The sequence below is a fragment of the Phoxinus phoxinus genome (genome assembly GCF_949152265.1).
Source record: "Phoxinus phoxinus genome assembly, chromosome: 1".
Taxonomy (NCBI): domain Eukaryota; kingdom Metazoa; phylum Chordata; class Actinopteri; order Cypriniformes; family Leuciscidae; genus Phoxinus; species Phoxinus phoxinus.
The window spans coordinates 37260660-37281696 of record NC_136876.1 but is presented as its reverse complement, the minus strand read 5'-3'; the positions used below and the strand labels follow the sequence as shown (position 1 = coordinate 37281696).

At 38.0% G+C, this 21037-nt stretch overlaps 1 protein-coding gene across 1 annotated transcript in view; it reads left to right on the top strand.

The window, feature by feature from the left end:
* Positions 1 to 1246: 1246 nt before the first annotated feature.
* Positions 1247 to 21037, top strand: part of shisa9b (shisa family member 9b) — a 38220-nt gene continuing 18429 nt past the window's right edge. The window contains 5 exon segments of the mRNA XM_079619296.1: positions 1247 to 1549; positions 1552 to 1827; positions 1829 to 2058; positions 4554 to 4623; positions 4625 to 4676. Of these exon segments, the coding sequence (XP_079475422.1) occupies positions 1436 to 1549; positions 1552 to 1827; positions 1829 to 2058; positions 4554 to 4623; positions 4625 to 4676 (742 nt within the window). The 5' untranslated portion in view covers positions 1247 to 1435.

Sequence of the window (21037 nt, the reverse complement as noted above, 5' to 3'; positions counted from 1 at the left end):
TTTTACAGCCATGTTGCTGCTAAAATGCAACCATGCACCATCAAAACTTCAAACTCAGAATTAGCCAGGAATAATTCTGTAGCACCTCACTGCAGTTCACGAGATCCAGGGGGCGGAGTTGAATCCAGATCTAAGGGGTGGACATTGGTAGGTTTAGGGATCAGGGGGTGGAGATTGGTAGGTTTAGGGGTGGGTTTAGGGATCAGGGGGTGGAGATTGGTAGGTTTAGGGGTGGGTTTAGTGATCAGGGGGGGGGGGGGGGGAGAGAGAGAGAGAGAGAGAGAGAGAGAGAGAGAGAGATGGGTAGGTTTGGTATATGTAAGGTGGGAGTAGTTGGATCTGGATTCAACTCCTCCCCCTGGATTTCGTGTTCTGCAGTGAGAACCATAGGTGAAAAGAAAAAATCATAAAATAAAATTCACCTTCAACTTCTGAAAGCACACTTCTTTTATATACCAACTTCCAAAATATTTTAAAGTTGGACAATATCAATATCATCAATATATAAATCAATAAAGTGAGCAGGCCTACTGGTGAACCTTACCTTTCATTCACTGGAGGTCACTGGGTCGCTGTCGGCACTCCCATCGGTAGTTGCTGTTCGACTTTCATCACTGTGGTTTCTTTAGCTCAGTCACTCTCCGTTAAATCAAACAATCCTGTTGCATTGTTGAATCGCAATGTGAACGCTCATTAAACGTCATTTCGGTTTTAAAATGGCTGCGCCTGAAATCAACCCATTGGCTGGAACTCCCTCAAGAAACCAAAACAAAAGGAGGGGTGGGTTTCAAGGTAAATGTAAAAATGAAAAAAAAAAAAAAAAAAAAAAAAACGTTATAAAGACGTTATTTGGGACACGTAGGGCTAAAATACAGCACTTTCCATTGCAAACCAGTTGCGAGAGATCCAACGATTTACTTTAACATTTAAAAGTGGTAAAAAAAAAACTAAAATATTTGTTTAAAATAGGCTAGTCGATTCTCGTGAGTCGTGAACACATAGTTCGCATATTGAGGGTATTTGTGCGTATGAGTTGCGCATTCATTTACGCTCAACGTGTAGGCTACTCTATGTGCGAATCACAGGACTTAATATTGATTGACACATTCTGCTATCTCTCCTCTTTATTATTTTGCTGCTTCCTTCCAAGTGCCCATACTTGGGTCCCCTCCTCCTCTCTCATCATTACGCATTCAGTCTCACTCAGCGCACCGTTCAACCGCAGCTCATTGCGATCCAGGCGCTCCACGCTCCGAGTGCTCATGAACGCCGTTGTTTAGGATAAGATATAATAGTGGACAAAACACAGGTAGTGTTTATTGCAATGCCACACTTGATACGATAGAAATCTCCATATTCAATCATTTTCATATTTCAAAACCTCTAGTATAGACTAACTGTGGCGCTGAAGTATCATCAAACATGATCATCTCGGATGGCGGTGATGTTTTTGATGGAGATATGTGTCCTGACACTTCATGACAAAAGACACCCAACTCTGTCTTTCAGCGTCCGTTCAGCCGTGGCAAAGAAGAGGAGAGAAGAGAAGAGCGCACGATGAAAAGCACTGGCTTACTACTGGGTTACTTTTTGATGAAAGTTCTTGTGTGCGACGCGGAAGGAGAACCTGGGAAGAACCTGGATGGTCTGGTGACAGCGTCACGGTCTAACGACTCCAGAGACGGTCTCTCTGAGACAGCTCACACGGAGGACAGGTGTCGGGGCTATTATGATGTGATGGGTCAGTGGGATCCTCCGTTCGTGTGTAGGACGGGTAGTTACCTGTACTGCTGCGGGACCTGTGGCTTCAGGTTCTGCTGCGAGTTTAAAAAACTCCAGGTTAGATCAGACCACTTGCAAAAACTACGACACCCCTCCGTGGTCCATGACGGGCAGACCACCCCCGAAGATGATGGACCAAAACGATCCGACTAAGGATAAAACGAATTTGATTGTGTATATCATATGCGGAGTAGTTGCTATCATGGCGCTGGTTGGGATATTCACCAAACTTGGCCTGGAGAAGGCGCATCGACCTCACAGAGAGAACATGTCTAGGTAAGAGAGGTTGAATAGCCTTAGTTCAAGTTCAAACGCTGTTGCATATTGTCTGCGTGGTTGTCTGCGCAGTTTAGAGACGGGGAAAATCAAATGAGAATTTAAAAGTAAATTCTTTCAAAAGAAAATTAGACCTGAGCTGTCTTCCACATATTAATACACGCTGACTGCATATAAATCATTTTTAGTTATCCTTGGTAATTTATATAAACTGTTGTAAATTGTAATCTGTTGTGCAGAGCAGTTTATCCCATAGGAAAGAAAGGAAATCAAATGGGATTTAACCAAATAACCAGAGTAATATGTAATCTACAGCTTTACATTGAGTGAACGCATTCGTGTCTTGTCCTTTTTAAGAAGTTGTAAATTGCTTGAGTTGTTGTGGAGTGGAGCAGTGTATTCCATGGGAAATAAAAATACAAATGAGATCTTAATACTTCAACTGTTTCTTGAGGTGATATGATATGATATTATACTATGATATTAAACAGAGAAAATTGAGAGTTGTTTACGTTAGTTGCTTGCTTGTTACTTAAGAGTTTCAGAAGAAATCTGACACAATCAGAAACTGTTCCAAAATCTGCAATCAAATGTCCTACATTTGTTCTAAAGAAGGTACAAATGGTCTAAAGAAGGTCTAAAGAAGCAACCAGTGACAGCTTTTTGTACCTTTTCTCCATTTCATTGTGAACTCAAATATGTATCCACACTCTACCTAAATTATCAGAGCTTTGCTATTTGAATTAATTTAATTAGCTCAACAATCGGACTGTAAGTCAATAATTACCTCAGTTGTGTCTGTTTTTATTTTGTCCTAAGGAGATTTATTTATTTTGTTTATAAGTTGATATCAGTAATGAAATATAATGCTAATGCCTTCAATGAGGCAAACCTCTAAGGATGACAGTTTTCCTCTGGGATGTCATTCGGCATAGCTCAAGGCTATCATGGATTACACTGGCACAACTCTATCTCTCATGACCTTGTGCTAGTTTTTCTTCAACTTCTACTGGCTTCATTGTCCTGTATATCTATTTATCCTTCAGGCAGTCTGAAACACTGACATGTGCAGAATACTCCTTTAATTTCACAGACAGGCATTTGTTTGAGGTTCAAGGTTTAATAGGACTATTTAAGTGGTGGAGAGTACAAAGTAAATTTCTTTTTTAAATCAAGAAAAAAAATATTTTTTTATTTTGATAAAATTAAAGACCAGACATGCTTTTCCCTGAAGACACAGTATAAAGTGTTGATAATCAGAGAGAGCTGGAAGCAGATGTACTGCAAAATATACTGAGCATTCAGGTCTAATTCATCTGTTGATCTAAACATACATGAACATCTCTGTAAGTCTCTAATGATCTCCATGGTGAGGCACAGATTTTGTCTAAAAAAGCATCTACTCAAAACAAACAAACACACACATATACGCTTACTCATCTAAACATCAGTAGAGAGGAGTCTGTGACATTAGTAGGATAATGGACACTGATCTGTATCTAATGATGCTAATATTTCAAGGACATTCTATTTGCGCACTGACCTTTCATTCTATCTTTCACTCTATTAGGCGTGAACACAATAAAAACTCACATGGGCCATAGTATCCTATCCACCTCCCACCAACCAGTCATTTACACCATTTTAATTGAGTACCTTTGGAATATGTCACCGTGCTGACTTGCACCATTTTAATGATTTTCATAATGGTTTAATGTATCTCCAAAAAAGTTATTATTATTTATTACTATTTTTTTTTACCATTTCAAGCATGATGTGAATTAATCTATCAGTTTTATGTACATGAGGTTGTTTAAAGACCCCAGGAAACCCCAAATGGGAATTTCGTAGATTTTAGATCATGTCTGTTCAGCCCGGTCTCATAGTACGTATCACAAATGTTATTTTCTCGTGCCATTTATACGCCAAAAATAGTTTTTGCGTGCATTTGATACGGAGTTTTTTTGCATGCATATGATACGCACTTTATGGCGTGTAATACGCACCCCCCCCCCCCCCCCCCCCCTAATCCCACCCAAAGGGTTTTCAGTGCGTAGCATATGCACGCAAAAAAAACAACAAAAAACCCCCACAGATATTTGGCGTATAAATGGTACGAGAAATAACATTTGTGGTATAGATATACGCACATTCATGAGATCGTGTTGGTCTGTTAGGTCAAGTCTGTAGGTCTAGCATATGCTAACTATACTCTTAAACGCTGAGTAAAGCTGTCTTTTAGCAGATACAGTATACACAATTTAAATATTTATTTTCTTGGAACACAGACTTAAGCCCAATTTATACTTAGTTCTGCGTCGGTCTAACATAACTGATCGTTGTAATCCCTCTTTGTCAACATTTATTTAAAATTTACAGAACAAACTTTTCGATGTGGAAATGTCTGTCAAGAACTGTATAAATATCTATTGAATTGCTCTACTTCAATTTACAGTTTTTCTTGATAAGATGAGTAAACAAGGCTTTCTCCATAGAGCCCTGGCCCAGGTGATGCGCCAGACAGCTCCAGGAGAACACGCGGAGAGGGAGGAGAGTTTGGCAGTGCCATGGACAACACTACGAGAACATGCAGGCCAGAGCAACGGGAAACAACCTGCGTAAGTAAATCTGTTCCTCATCATCAGAACTCATGCACAACAGGTGGAATCCATGTCACTTAAAGCTCAGTTTGGCTCGTTCTGGAAAACACTCTCCGCTGTGACAATCCAATAGTAGCAGATGCATCTTCTTCACCCCAGAGAAGCAGCTGTGAGGTCCTATGGCTATTCATCAGTAAATCTCGCTTGCTTGATTCGACTCCTCCTGAGAACAGGGGAAGTAGTTAGAGAAGCCCATTTTTGTCATGTCCGGTGGGCTGCAGTAGCACTTGTGTGCGTTTATAGTGATCATTTAACATGCTGAGATAGTAATTACCACAGGCTAAGTGGCTGACTGACACACAGAAACACACACACTCTCTCTCACACACACAACTCTATCTCCCTCTCTCTCTCTTCACCTCACTCATGCTGTTATTTCATGCAAATAATACAAATGTGCAGGAAAATATGATAACAAGCGAATTATCACCATAAAAATATCCATTTACTTTGGCAAGTGTGCTAAGTTCTTTTAAACAATTGATAGTTCTGGTCCTGGGTCCTGATTGGTCAAAACAATGTATTATAAAATATACAGTTCTGCTGATTAGCCAATACGGTATATTATAAAACGGATCGCTCTGAGGCTGGATGCTGATTGGTCAATAAAACATATTATAAAACATATCGTTTTGCTGATTGGTCAATACAGAATATTGTAAAATGGATATGTCTGGACCTGGATGCTGATTGGTCAATAAGAAATATTACAAAACAGAGAGTTCTGCTCCTGGATACTTATTTGGTTAATACGACATCACATAAATTGATAGTTCCAGTTCTAGATGCTGATTGGTCAGTGTGGAAAATTATAAAACGCATAGTTCTGTTCCTGAATGCTGATTGATCAATACAACAAAATATAAAACATATAGTTTAGCTGATTAGTCAATACAGAATATTATAAAACGGACATTTCTGTACATGGATGCTGCTTGGTCAATAACAATTATTCTAAAACAGATAGTTCTGGTCCTGGATGCTGATTGGTTAATACAATATAAAATGCGTAGGTCTGGTCCTGGCTTCTGATTGGTCAGTATGAAGTCCAAGACATGATATAACAGCTATTATGTTAAACAGCTGATCACCATATCAAAGCTCCTATTATTTATCAGATTATTTTTGTTGCATTCCAACACTATTTTACCAGGGACTGTATCATAAGGATGGCACTGACATATTTTGCATGGTAAAATAATGAAAATGGGTGTTCTTGATATTTTTAATATGTAGAAACCATTTATTAAAGTAATAAGGCATTCGAGGCTGTACTAATGTGAATATGGTCACGACTGTATTCATTAGCTATAGCAGCATCTCATACTGTATCTAATTGCTGAAGTACAACTTCCTTTAATTTAGCTGAAGCAAAAAATATTAAACAGTGCCTTTCAAGTCGTTGTAAATATGCCATTTGTAAATATATTTGTGATGAAAACAATTCCTCCGTAAATAATGATTAAAATGAAATATTACAAGATAGGAAGTCTAATTCAATAAACTTCAGCCGGCAGACAGCGCTGATTTACTAACATTGTCTCGTGGCATGTCACAGTGTTGCCATGGTGCTGACAGATTCCCGATCTGTGTCCCAGTTGTCTTCCGGATGTTTAGATCAATATGCCTCGCGTCGAGTCAAACAGTCACACTTTATTTGATAGCCTCCTAATGAAAGTCAGAAAAGCAGTTGTAGCAGATGTCGTATGCTCTTTTTATAGCCTGTGTGTTTCACACAAACACTCCGGCGTGCCTGGTAAGAAATGTTTATCTTAATTGCTGAACAAAGTCTGGTTGGCTTTTATCTCACCACTTTATAATTAAGTGGCCTGACAGCTGTTGCTTTAACAGTGGACAGGGAGAGTCATTTCTGAATTTTGATGGAAGTGAAAAGCTCTGTTGATTTTCGGCTGTTATCACAATACAAAATGCACGCTTGATTTTTTTTCATTGGTCTCTGCTCATTCTCTGAGATCGAAGAAAGGGATTTGGAAAGAAAACAAACCGAGCACTTATAGATAGCAGTCAGCTCTGAAAAAGAGAGCGAGAGCGAGTGAAAACTGTGGTGCACACCCATGTTTTTTCTGCAACAACACTTGAGAGGCAATGGGGAGTGTATGTTAACAGGCTGGCTGAGTGATTGAGCTTTCTGCTGAAAGTGCAACGGAGCGCAGCGAAGCGACATGCAGGTGCTGCTCCTCTAAAGAGCTGTCTCCACGAACGCCGGGGAGAAAGAACGTTATATGAGAGAAGGGCCGTCTGCAGGGAACTCAAGACGTCTCGCTGAACAAAGCATGGAAAACATGCAAACCTCTGGCTTGCTCACATTCAAGGCTCTGCGGCCACAAACCCATTAAAGTGTTTACTTGAGGAGTGCTGACCGGGGCCACACTGGGACCAGGGGTTGGCTTGGCCTTGTTGTGTTAAACAATGTTACACTCAAGAAGTGAAAATTCGAGAACCATGTCATTCGTGAGAGGTATAGAGTGAAGATAGTGTAGTTAGTGACAGAGCGTTTGAATCATGTGTTCCTGACACTGTTCTGCTAATGTGGGTGACAAGTTTAAATATGACCCTAAATTTAGATATGACACTACTGCTCAAAAGTTTGGGGTCAGTAAGATTTTTAATGTTTTATAAAGATGTCTCTTATGCTCCCCAAAGATGCAGTTTTTGATCAAAATAATAGGCCTAGAAATATTACAGTTTAAGCAGTGGCGTGCAGAGGTGTTCTGAAATGATGAGGCAAATATTAAAAATGTTTTTTTTTTATATGTATATATAAATAAAATGTAATTTTTTACATTATTAAAACCCTTAATGTTGTGACATTTTCCTGGTTAAATAAACATTATATAAATCAAACCACCATTTACATTCCTAATGCTATTAATGTTCTATTTATTAACAGAACATTAGTCAGTTTCTTTAAGCAGTTTTACATTTATTGCATATAGTGTCTAAAGGCAGTAATCATTTAAACCAGAGATTTTATTTGTGAAATCAAATGATGTCCAGCTGTTCTTTTTATTGGTCAACTTGTTTTCAGATCATCAGCCATCAAACTTGTGAATACTGTCTGTCACAGACACTAAGATGTCACATTTTAATGTGACATTTTGTAATATATTATGCACATAATATTTTCTCATCCGTTTTGTGAGGAGCCAGTCTCCCTTTGCCTTCTCGGAGGAAACACCCCTGAGTTTAAGATGATTGTTTTCTACTTATAGATAAGCTATAAAATGCTATTTGTTCCTGTGATGTTAAAGCTGAATGTTCAGCTTCATTACTCCAGTCAGGGTCAAAGGATCCTTCAGAATCATTCTATATGATCTGATTTGGGGCTCAAGTAAAATTTCTTATTATTATCAATGTGATATCTGTTTGCTATGTATTTTTTTTTGTGTAAACTTTGATGAATAGAAAGTTATAACTGAACAGTATTTATTTCAAATATAAATATTTTGTTTCATTATAAATATATTTTCTTTTGATCAAGAACACGTGGAGTTCTTGTTTAATGTTTAAACTTTTATAAATGTTTTGACTTTTTTGACATTATTCAACCATTATCATTATAACCATTTTGCATATCAATATTGAGTTAAAAATGGTAAAAGTAAATATCGCCTAATCGTTTTTGTCTCCAGTTAGCAACGCTAATACCTTAGCCTACCAGCTTAGCAGCACAGTGCTGTCTGGTTAAGAAAACCTCTTTGATTAGGATCACAATGGTGCTAAATTTTTTGCTATCAATGGAGAATGGATCAATGGAGAATGATCAAACCTGTTTGACCAATAGTGGCAAGACACATAGGTATATAAGGACATCAGACAAAGTGGGTTGTCCGTCAAGAATAGGGTTGCCACCCGTCCCTTAAAATACGGAATCGTCCCGTATTTACAAGTAAGATGATGCGTCCCGTATCAAATCAATAAGGGACGCGATTTGTCCCGTATTTTACATTAGGCCCACATATAGTTGAATAAAAACATAAGGTTTTTGCAGTATGGATAATACTAATAGCAAATATAAAGAAATCAATTTCTTAGTAGAGAAGCTCATTGCGTGATTGCATTTTAGCGTCTTTGTTTCTATAGCGACTGAGTCTCGTGAACATGCGCTGTAAACCTGCACGTCTTTTCGACCCCAAATGACGTTTGCTGAAATAAATAAAACATTATATTTGTCCAAATGATGTGAGACTTTGCACGGTTGACAACACTTTCTACATCTACAAAAAAATTAAATAAATTTGAATAATATCTGTTTTTTATGTTAGTGTGGGGGGAAAAAGTCACACTTGTGTTGTTTCAACAAAATGTCATTTTGAAACATAATAGTTTTTTTTAGGATTTATAGATTTAGGAGGATTTATTATATATTTTTTTACTTTAGGCTATATAAATAAATATTTTTTAAACAAAAACAGTAAAAAAAAAAAAAGTTAAATTCACTTTATAAAAGACCCACATTTCTAACGTTCATGGATATGGATAATTTGACATGGTTTAGTGTAAGATTTTTGCCCATCTTTTGGAAAATGCTGTTTTAAAAGTAAAGAAATTATCACTTTTGTAGATGGCTGCAGAGCTACACCATTTGCTATTTGACTAAAATACATATTTTCAAAAGTTTTTAGTTGGAATCATATCTACATATTATGAAATTACAATTATAACAATATAAATGACTTTGTCAAAGTTGAGCATTTTTTTTTTGGGGGGGGGGGGGGGGGGGGGGGGGTTGTGAATGGGTGTCCCTTATTTTGCCACACTGAAGGTGGCAACCCTAGTCAAGAACCAGGAAATAAAAGACTGAAATAACTGGAAATAAAATAACTGAAGACTGTGAAATCAACTTTACCATCATGTAAGTTGCGTGCGCCTGGCAAATCCGCCGTTATAATAGCAATCCGCCATGGAACAAGCGCGCCTGCTCTTAAAGGGAATGTGAGAGGACGCTCTGATTGGTTTATTTCACGTTACGCCCAAACCACACCTATGAGTAATGTAGCTACTTCAGACCAACCCATTTTAGATTTGCGTCCACAAAGTTACTTGCGTTTCACGTTTGATACTTGCGTTTCAGATCGTTAAAATAGGGCCCATAATGTTTTAGATAAACTGTCAAGCTGTGGCTAACTGACAAATCTAGCCAAATCTGGACTCCCTGGTCGACGAGGCAACTGGTTAATTTAACTGAAAGGTGGGACTTCCTTATTTGGCATATCTTTCTATGAATGGTCCGTCTCCTTCTCCTCAAACTGTCTCACTGCCAAATATTTCCTGTCACCGTACTGTCTACCTAATAAAGAAGCAAAAGTCCCAAAATACCTCTGTTCCACAACACACAGACTTGACATTACGCTTGATATCCGTATTGACAAACCTGAGTCATCTGGTGACTGGGAAAACAGAATTATCATGAGTAAATCGGTCACTGAAATGCAATTCATAGTCCCAATCCAGCAATCCGGGTTAACCAAGCACAAGAAATTCGGTCTGGCTTGAGTGCTTTATGTATTTACTGCCCAACCACTATAATTTTCCATTACTATACAGATCAAACTTGCACAATTAGTCTGTGAAGCACAGAGTTCTGCTGTAAAGCTCAGGCCCAAACATTTACCAGCACAAGCTGAGAGTCTGTTTTTATTTAAACAGGTGACAGCAATAATATATAATTAATTCACCCCAGAGCCAGTGTTTGTACAGCACACTTTTACTCATGAGAATCTGCTTAAACTCAGAATCCGCTGGGCAAAGAAACTATCGGTGACTCATTGCTATGCCAGTTAACCTAATCAACTTTCAGTCTTGTGTTTACACACCAGAACAGCTTACAGCAGTTTTTAGAGAGCCTATAGGACTAATAACTGTTAGCACTAGAATGGCCATGACGGTCATTTTGACTGTTTAGAATTTTATATCTGCAATAACTTTGTTGAAAAAATAAATAAAATTCTGCTGGTAGCTGATTTTTCCTAAAAGTGTCTGTATTTTCATTTAAAATGTTTTTCCTATAAATTACACATAAGGCAAAATAATAAATAAACATATTTACCTATTTCGGCCATAGACGGGCATATTGACCGCACTGAATTTCGCGGAATTCTTTTGTTACATTTCCCACGGTTGACCTTTGTCTCTCTCACTGTCAACAGAAAGGTCAGTAGGGTTCCTGAGTGTTTGCATATATGCTAATTTCTACAAAAAAAAAGTATACTAGATTAAATTTGTTGATCAGAAATAGGCTAATAATACCTGACTACGTTATCTATTTACATAGATATTCTCTATTATATGCTAGTTTTTAGATTTTTTTCTCTGTTATTATATTAAAATAAAATGTTTCATAATTAAATAAGATACTTTTCATTGTTATTATCTTGTTCTGAGTTATGTTGAATGGATATGGAAATATAGCCTATCTGTTGTAAATATGCGATAATTACGGGAGGCTACTAATGATATTATTATTTATAAATGTATAATTAAACTTGTTTAAATGTACAGTACAGCTTGGTGTTGTTTTTAAAAGCTATCCTAATACAATAAATGCATTAATCTCTCAATTGGGTGTTTATCATTAAAGATATAGAGTTTGGAATCTAGCAGTCAAAATGACCGCTTGTGGCAGTTCTAGTAGTTATGCAATTCTGGCACTTCTAGTGTCAAAGGTGAATGCGGCATTGAAATGAATGAAAACGCAAGTTTGTAAGACTGCAGCTGAGTTAAAAAGTCATAGCTGATGAATCTGTAATATGATAATGCTGGGCCATCTCTGCGCTTAGAGTAGAGAAACAACAGATGAAATGTTTACCTGGAGTGAATATTTCTGTCAAAAGTCCTTGAATTCAGCTCTGGTTTAGTTTCACAGACAGCTTTACCTGGTTTGCTGCACAGCTTGTTTCCATGGAGATGGTGAAAGATTTTGCTGACCAGTCTTTTCTTTCCCCATGCATGGAGAAAATAAATAAAATACTGCTGAAAAATATGGCAAAATAAAGCATCATAATGGGATCAGATGGCTAGAAGATTTATCCCAGATGCATAAATGTTGCAAGTGATTGGCCATTTAGCAAAATTGGAAATAATGTCCTGCTCATGAATTTGACCACACCAGTCTCAATATGACAGACACTCGTCACATAGTTTCATCATGTTACAAAAATATTTGCCAAAAATGTGTCACTAGGAGAGCATCAGTGAGGAAATGGTGAGGAGCTACAGTGGGGAGAACAAGTATTTGATATACTGCCTATTTTGCAGGTTTTCCCACTTACAAAGCATGTAGAAGTCTTTAATTTTTATAGGTACTCTTCAGCTGTGAATGACGGAATCTAAAACAAAAATCCAGAAAATCACATTGTATGATTTTTAAGTAATTAATTTGCATTTTATTGCATGACATAAGTATTTGATACATCAGAAAAGCAGAACTTAATATTTGGTACAGAAACCTTTGTTTGCAATTACAGAGATCATACGTTTCCTGTAGTTCTTGACCAGGTTTGCACACACTGCAGCAGGGATTTTGGCTCACTCCTCCATACAGACCTTCTCCAGATCCTTCAGGTTTCGGGGCTGTCGCTGGGCAATACGGACTTTCAGCTCCCTCCAAAGATTTTCTATTGGGTTCAGGTCTGGAGACTGGCTAGGCCACTCCAGGACCTTGAGATGTTTCTTACGGAGCCACTCCTTAGTTGCCCTGGTTGTGTGTTTCGGTTGTTGTCCTGCTGGAAGACCCAGCCACAACCCATCTTCAATGCTCTTACTGAGGGAAGGAGGTTGTTGGCCAAGATCTCGCGATACATGGCCCCATCCATCCTCCCCTCAATACGGTGCAGTCGTCCTGTCCCCTTTGCAAAAAAGCATCCCCAAATAATGTTGTTTCCACCTCCATGCTTCACGGTTGGGATGGTGTTCTTGGGGTTGTACTCATCCTTCTTCTTTCTCCAAACACGGCGAGTGGAGTTTAGACCAAAAAGCTCTATTTTTGTCACATCAGACCATATGCCCTTCTCCCATTCCTCCTCTGGATCATCCAGATGGTCATTGGCAAACTTCAGACGGGCCTGGACATGCGCTGGCTTGAGCAGGGGGACCTTGTGTGCGCTGCAGGATTTTAATCCATGACGGCGTAGTGTGTTACTAATGGTTTTCTTTGAGACTGTGGTCCCAGCTCTCTTCAGGTCATTGACCAGGTCCTGCCATGTAGTTCTGGGCTGATCCCTCACCTTCCTCATGATCATTGATGCCCCACGAGGTGAGATCTTGCATGGTGCCCCAGACCGAGGGAGATTGACCGTCATCTTGAACTTCTTCCATTTTCTAATAATTGCGTCAACAGTTGTTGCCATCTCACCAAGCTGCTTGCCTATTGTCCTGTAGCCCATCCCAGCCTTGTGCAGGTCTAAAATTGTATCCCTGATGTCCTTACACAGCTCTCTGGTCTTGGCCATTGTGAAGAGGTTGGATTTTGTTTGATTGAGTGTGTGGACAGGTGTCTTTTATACAGGTAATGAGTTCAAACAGGGGCAGTTAATACAGGTAATGAATGGAGAACAGGAGGGCTTCTTAAAGAAAAAACTAACAGGTCTGTGAGAGCCGGAATTCTTTCTGGTTGGTACGTGATCAAATCACAAAATCACAAAAATCACAAATGTCATGCAATAAAATGCAAATTAATTATTTAAAAATCATACAATGTGATTTTCTGGATTTTTGTTTTAGATTCCGTCTCTCACAGTTGAAGTGTACCTATGATGAAAATTACAGACCTCTACATGCTTTGTAAGTAGGAAAACCTGCAAAATCAGCAGTGTATCAAATACTTGTTCTCCCCACTGTATATATCATAGAAACAAGGTATGTTGTTATGGGAAGAAGGAGGCGGGAACCGGCGAACATTCATTTTAATAAATAAATAAACCACTACAAAAATAAAACTATAAGCCAGCAGCCCCTCGCGGACGACTGCTGGCCACATAAAACAGAAACAAAACACAACATAAGATCAGGCCTGTTGCTCTCTCGATCTCCACTGTCGTCGCCCCTCCTTTTAGGCTTCCGCTCCTCCGTGATGGGGTGGTGGCGGGATGCTGAGAAATTTGTCATGAGACAGGAGGTAAAGGAAGACTTTATTTATACTGGCTTTTCTTGCGCTGATTGGATGATTACCTGAACATGCTCCTCCCGAACTTTGTTACATAAAACTTCATTTTGTGAAACCTAAATTCACAATGGTTTTCAGTTTAATGGTATGAAAATAATGATCAGCTTATCGACCGGTGTTTTAAAATCAACGCTTCTTTATCTGAGATCTATGGAAGCTTGTTTCATCCATGACAAAAAAAAGAAACAAAAAAAATATAAATATTATTGAGACTTTATCACACAATTCTGACTTTTTCTCAGAATTTTGGGATATAGCTTAAACGTTTATATCTTGCAATTCTGACTTCTTTTTTGTGTGATTTATACTTTAAATCTTTTATAGTATATTTATACTTTAAAAAAATACTTTTTTTCCCACACAACTGCAAGTTTATGTCTTGCAATGTTTTAAAAAAAAAGAAAAAAAAAAGTCAGAATTGTGAGATAAAAAGACGCAATTACCTTATTCGTTTTTATTCCGTGGCAGAAACAAACTTACAAAAAGATCACATTGCAAATCTGGAAATGGAAATTTGATTTAAACCTGTGAATAAGCAGCAGTAGTTCATTTTATCACAGAAATGGTTATGCTCATAGTTTATAATGAAGAAAAAAAAATCATCAATTACAAATAGGAAGCATTTTCGCTAGTGACCTCAGACTTCTGGACTCCACTCCATATCAAAGTACCATGGTATCACCATCGTCTGACACCTTCACTATACCACAGTAATGTTGTAATGCAGTAATTTGAACATTGCTGAGAAATGAGTGGCCGTTTAATTCTTTAAATTCTGGTGGCTGAGATATATCAGGTTATGGTTTGAGGGCGCGGCTGAAATTACTGTTATTGATTTTAATGAATTTAGGCAAGGACGGGTAAAGCCCAGGCAGTCAGATCAATTATCGCATCTTAAACAGTTCCCTCTAATATCCCCCCTCCCCCCAGAATAATTATCAGTTCATTTCCTGCCAGTCGACGTGCTGACAGGTAGGTGGCTATGTAAATCAGCGGCATCCGAGGAAGGCTGCGATGACTGGCAAGCAATGGTGTGGACTTCTCAGATCGCATAGGCTCTAAGTTAACACATTATAATTAGAAAAAAAACCTGCACACCATCAAAAACAAGCAAAACATATAAATAATCCCCGATTGGAGCTGTGACATGAATCGCGCGTCTGGCTCGTCAGAGGGAGCATGGAGCTCACACTGCTAAAGCAACTGTTGAAAAGATGAGAGCTGAGAAAGGCTGCTTTTTCATCGGGCCCAAATTGGCTCTTTGAGAGCTGTGTCACAATAGGGGGTGGATTGCTTCAGACCTTCATACATCCCACCATCAGTCAAACACTCCCACAGCTTGAGCTGAAAACGGCCATAGATGATTGTAGAGGAGCAGTTGCCCACTTCATACTAAAGAGGTCACGTCACTGGGAATCCAATTTGATCTTTTAGGGTCTGTTCGAAACTAAGACGCAAAAATGACTAATTCGAAAAATCCGTCAGAATCCCAAAAAATGTACATGAGACCACCCACGTTTACACGTCAGCATTGCCTAATACTATTCTGTGTTCGGAAACTTGGCTTTGAAATAATGGATGATGTGTAGCACCAACAGCTCTGCATATCCTTCTGACGAAGCCAAAGAGCGGCTGGTCAGAAAAGAGGATCTTTTAGTTTTTTTCTAACAAGATCCTTGGTCATTTCAGTCTTATACTATCAGTTTGTTTGGTACGGAGCCACTCACGACATGCAGAGGAAAATATAGGTATCATGGCCATGAATTAAGTATTTTTTCCCACGATAACAAAAAGATTACCACATTTTATTCATTCATTATCTTATCGCACGTCATGTGCATATAGCATAGTTAATTAATACAGTATAATATCCTTCATTGCAGTGCAGGTTATTTTTCCATCTTGTTACAATGATGCAGAATTTGTAAAGGGAAAAAGTAAGTAAACTAATAGGAACTAATAAAAAAGTTGAGTGTGGGGCAGTTGAATCAATAATTCTTAATAATTTCCCATAGCTCAATAAGACTATACACACAATAGTACGTGCCAGTGCAGATTAATTATGTAGGTTTCTTATATTTCTTGTTAAAATGCTTTTTATATTTCAAGCGGAACTAAAACACTGAATAATCGCCTATTGAACAGCTCAGTGGGCTAATTGTAGGCATATATATATATATATATTTTTTTTTTGCATTGCTTTCCAAATGTGGATTATTGCTGTGTAAATTTTCCAGTATTAGTCCAAATGTATTCTGGAAGCATAATGGCACCCTACAAGAGCTGTTATTGTTATGCAAGTGCAGAGCCGTCATAAACGGCATGAAAATCATTCTTCACTTTGTGTTTGAAGAACAGCACGGTTAGAATGACAGAAGGGCATTCAAAGTCCAAATCAATGTAGACTTTGTCTGTAAACAAGACAGCATCATTAGAAAAAATAGCATCTTGAGAAATGGAATTTCAAAGAATGGCATTTCAAAAAGCCCAATTTCACAACCATTACACTGACTCCAAACAATTAAAGGAAGGTAATGTAAAATAAAGCAAAACAGAACAAGATATCTTTGTCTGTTACGGTCTGTCCATGTTTTTATTTAAGCATTTCTGTCATTGTGTCAACATGCCATCCCCCTGCCGTACTGGACGACTGACAGGTCACTGTGTGTTCCTGTTTCTATCATTTGTCCATGGCACAAGCCTCCCACTGCAACTGGAGCACTTACGGTAGCATGGCCTCTTTTTACCGCAGGTGGTCAAGCAGGGGAGAAGAATTTCCTCTCAACTTAAAAACCATGTCATTGAGTGGATGTCAGACCACTTCCTCTCAGTCAAAATGTAAGCCCAGTGGTGATGTAGAACCCCTGAAATGAGTCAGTCCAATCTGGATTTTATGGCACCGCTGTAAGAAATGGGTCCACTTCACTTTTTTTTTTATTGGTCTACATTCTTCAGTGGCAGAATTTAGTCCAGAGGGCATTTCATCTTCCAGAGTTTCTGGACTGAGTGTTTGAAGTGTTTTTTTTTTTTACTGAAAAAAAAAAAAAAAAAAAAATCAGGTTATAACTATGTTTTGCATTCAGAACAGACAAACTGAGGAGTTTATTAAAGTATTCTTATTTTGAGCTTATTTTCTGTGTCGTCTACTCGACTTCATGTTGCCTGTAGTTAGTGTTTATTTACTGCGTCAATTCATATTTGTGAGTGCAAATTTACCCAGTGTGAAAGAAACACAAAATTAATATAGGGAATTCATTCAGAATTGTGTTGATATTGTCATTTAGCTGTCTGCAATGTTTTAGCATTGCTTCACTAAATGTTCACTGCGTAAACATGCTTACACTCCAGTATGCCACCGCTACGTTGTGGATTGGCTGTATACGACACAGAACGGTGCAGACACACCAACGCAGAACTATAAATGTGAACAGCCGCGATAGCCAATGTGGAGATGGCAATGATGTAAATGTGCAGTCACATTGGTGAAATTTTGGTGGAATTTTGGAGCCAAAATGGTCTATTGTCTACTGTAAATAGGGTAGCAATGTATAAATCTCAGCTCAGACAGAAGTCACTGGTCAACGCGGTGAATCTGTGACCAATTTGAACCCAATCTGCATGGGGAAATCTTTCGACCTCCCTAAATTCCCAGATTCGTGGACTCCTATGGAAATTTCAAGTTATAATTAGCGTACAAAAGTGACCTTAAATGGCCTTTTCTCCAACAACAACACTAGATTTACAAATGTGTTATGCATTTTATCTTCATCAAGGAAAAATATATGTTATTGTTAAACTGTGAGCTCACTATTAAGTGAAACAAAGTTTAATGACACTTCAATGATGTGAACCCAAAAGTATTTAAACACTTAAGCCACACTTGAAAACGCAGTTTGATGCAAAACATCAAACCAAATAGCATCTGTAAACAAATAAACTGTAAACTTTCCGTTCCTAAATCTACAAGGCAGTTGTTTTTAGCATTTTCAAGGTATTTTGACTGCTCCATTAGTTTTATGTAGCATACTATGTCTCACATTTTGTATTCCCATGTTATGCCATCTGGTCACTGTGGCGTGGCGCATTGAAAATCAAATAACATGTTTCTGCTGTTATCCATTTTTGTCCAGTCCCAGTCTGTCTGTCTCTCAAGGCTGCATCGGTACAATGTGAAGCCACTTTCCGCAGAGAAGCAAACAGTAGTACTAATAACTTTGGGAATATTTGAAGATGGGTAATGGGCAATGCGGTGCCGATCTCTGTCCATTAATATTTATTGAATTTGAGGATGTGGGGATATTGAATATTTATGGATAATAACCACACGAGGCAGTACCATACTAATGATGCGGTACAAGCAGGCATGCATTTTGGAAAATTGCATTTGCTTGCAACATAATTCAAGAAATACTGGTCGTTTTAAATTATTGTGGCCTGAGACTTTAACATATTGTTGATCGACACAATATCAACCTGTCTTATAAGCCATGGCAGAAAGTTAAGTTAAAAGCTAAGCTAAGAGTTGAATTTTAGCTAAGCTACGCTTAGTTAAGAGTTTGGAAACACTGTATTTTGATGGTCCCTCCCTTTTGAACATTCTGTTGACTATAAGTAGCTTTGCCAACTACATGTCAAAACAAGCAATCAGAGTATTACTGTCTGCTTAATATCTGCTAACTCTTTATTGTGATGGTCATTCAACAGACATTCTACTGACTATAAGTAACTTTGCAACTACATGTCAACTTATTCTAAACCAAACCCTACCAGTCTACTAATACTATACTAACACTAAGGAGAGTTAGTTGACATGTGTGCAACGTTACTTGAATGTGTTAAAGGGGCCATCAAATAAAGGGAAACCAAGAGTTTAAGTTAAGTTAAGTTAAGTTAAGTTAAGTTAAGTTAAGTTAAGTTAAGTTTAAGGAGCTCTCTGCGGTGGACACATTGTTCTGCTGGAATACACCAAGGCAAAAGACAGGCTAAAAGTTCAAGGAGTGCCAGAAAGTGAAACATGTATGCCAAGGCAAGATTACCAAAGAGTTGCAGAAGATGCTTACAGTCTTATTTATATTTACAGCATACTCTATTATTTACCCTGTTTACTGGCATTTCTTGCTCAGACTGAACAGAGCACAGCACTGGCGATGAAAACCAGGGAAATAAAAACAACTTGAGGCTTGTAAGGCGAGAGTTTGAGGTCTCATCAGCCTGTCAGACCCAAAGCAGGGAACCTTTAAAGCTTTAGGAAATAGTGTCATCTAATGTTTTTCTCCAGTATCTGAAAAACTAAATAAGACATTGGGTCCTTTTTCATTATATCAAATACCAGATGATGTGATGGGATGTGTGCAGTCCACTTCCATGTTTGAGTCTATGAGGCATATTGGGGTCCATGCCCATATGTGGCATCTTTATCCTAAACCAATGGGCCACTGGCAGCACAACATCCAAATTTCCTGGGGAGAGATGAATATGCAGACGTGGGTTTCCAAATTTAAGATGGCTGCCCACGTGTGGAGTTGTGTTGAGTGCGTAATGAGTCATGTAATGGCAGATCAGGAAGAAATCAAAGTCAGAGCTTGTCTTATTTTCTACTGGCATTATGCTGTTGAATCACATGATAAGCTTTTAAAAAATACCAAACAAGGAATGGAAAGGGTATTCATGCGTGACAGAAATGGCTTCTGGGAATTTAAGAAAGACCTGACAACACAGTGTAGGTGCACAAAGCCTTCATTATGATATAGTGGTGGTGAAGATTGAACCACATTTACACTGTTCAGCACCCAGAAAAAGCTTTTACACAGGCTTTTGTGGATATTTTCCAATCATGTTTTTGTCATTTTTGAAAGTAAAGACTTGCACACTGCAGAAATCATTTTCTTAATCAATATTTTTGTCTTGTTTCCCCAGCCTACGTATCCTTAAAACAAGATACATTTACTTGAGATACAAACTTTATTAGATATTACAAACTTTTCTTAAAGTCCCCCTGTGGTGAAAATCAAGCTTTTAATGTTGTTTATATGTGGTAACATAGATAAGTCATAAGTCAACACCATTGCTGAGAATTTTCTCCCTAAAACTGCAGCGAACCAAAGACGGTCTCAATTTATTTTTTTGTAGCATTTTTGTCTGTTTTTTCAGTAAAATATCATGCTTAAGATAAATTTAACAACTGTTATTAGGCTAATACATTTTAAAAAAAACTCTTACACTGTTGTGCTATTATTTTTAAAGATGTACATATTTTGCCGAAAAACAGGTCAAAATACTGATTAAGCTGATACTGCTAGTAAAAAAAAAATCTACTCTGGTAAAAAAAAAAAAGTGGGTTTATTTTAAGGCAGACATTTGACAGTTAGCCCGCCATCTGTAACAGGAGATGCTGAAGGTCATAACACACCTGAAATTAGAAGAACCACAGACAGACACCAGCCAGCCTTTCAAATGTCCCTTTCAAATACATACACATACCATAGCAAGATATCCACATCCTTTGAAAGGCGAATGTAGTGGAAAGATGATAAATCCATCATTTCCGTTCCAGCTTTCAGATCGGTTCCAAAGTTTTCTTTGTGTGACAATGTGTGTGACCTTCCCAAGTCACTATTGTGTTTAGATCTCAAAATACTCTATTGCATTTTTAATGAGGCCTTTTGCAGACTATCTTTTTGTGTCCTTTTACTTTAAAGGGATAGTTGACTGAATTTTAAATTCAGTTATCATTAACTCACCCTCCATTTCCCCTTTTTAATGGCATTGCAATTAATAGGGACTAGAGGTTTCAAAAAGGACATAAAAAGCTATTTTTCATTTCACTCGGCCAACCTTATTATTGATAACATTTTGTTGACGTCTCTTTTAGAAAGATATGAGCTAAGAATCTCAATTATTGGTATCTTAGCTACAGAGGATATTTCTGATATGTCAAATGTGTGTCTTCATCCATTAGTTAAGACTGTTTTTTATCAGACACAACATGTACTTTCATGCCCCTCTCTAAAGTAATTAGCCTGGCACTGATATCTGTTTTTGACCAGTGGGAAATAAGGCTGTAATTAGCCCAATTTCTGTATTCATTATCTCTTTTTTATCATTGAGATACATCATTAAGTGGGCTCCTTCAAAC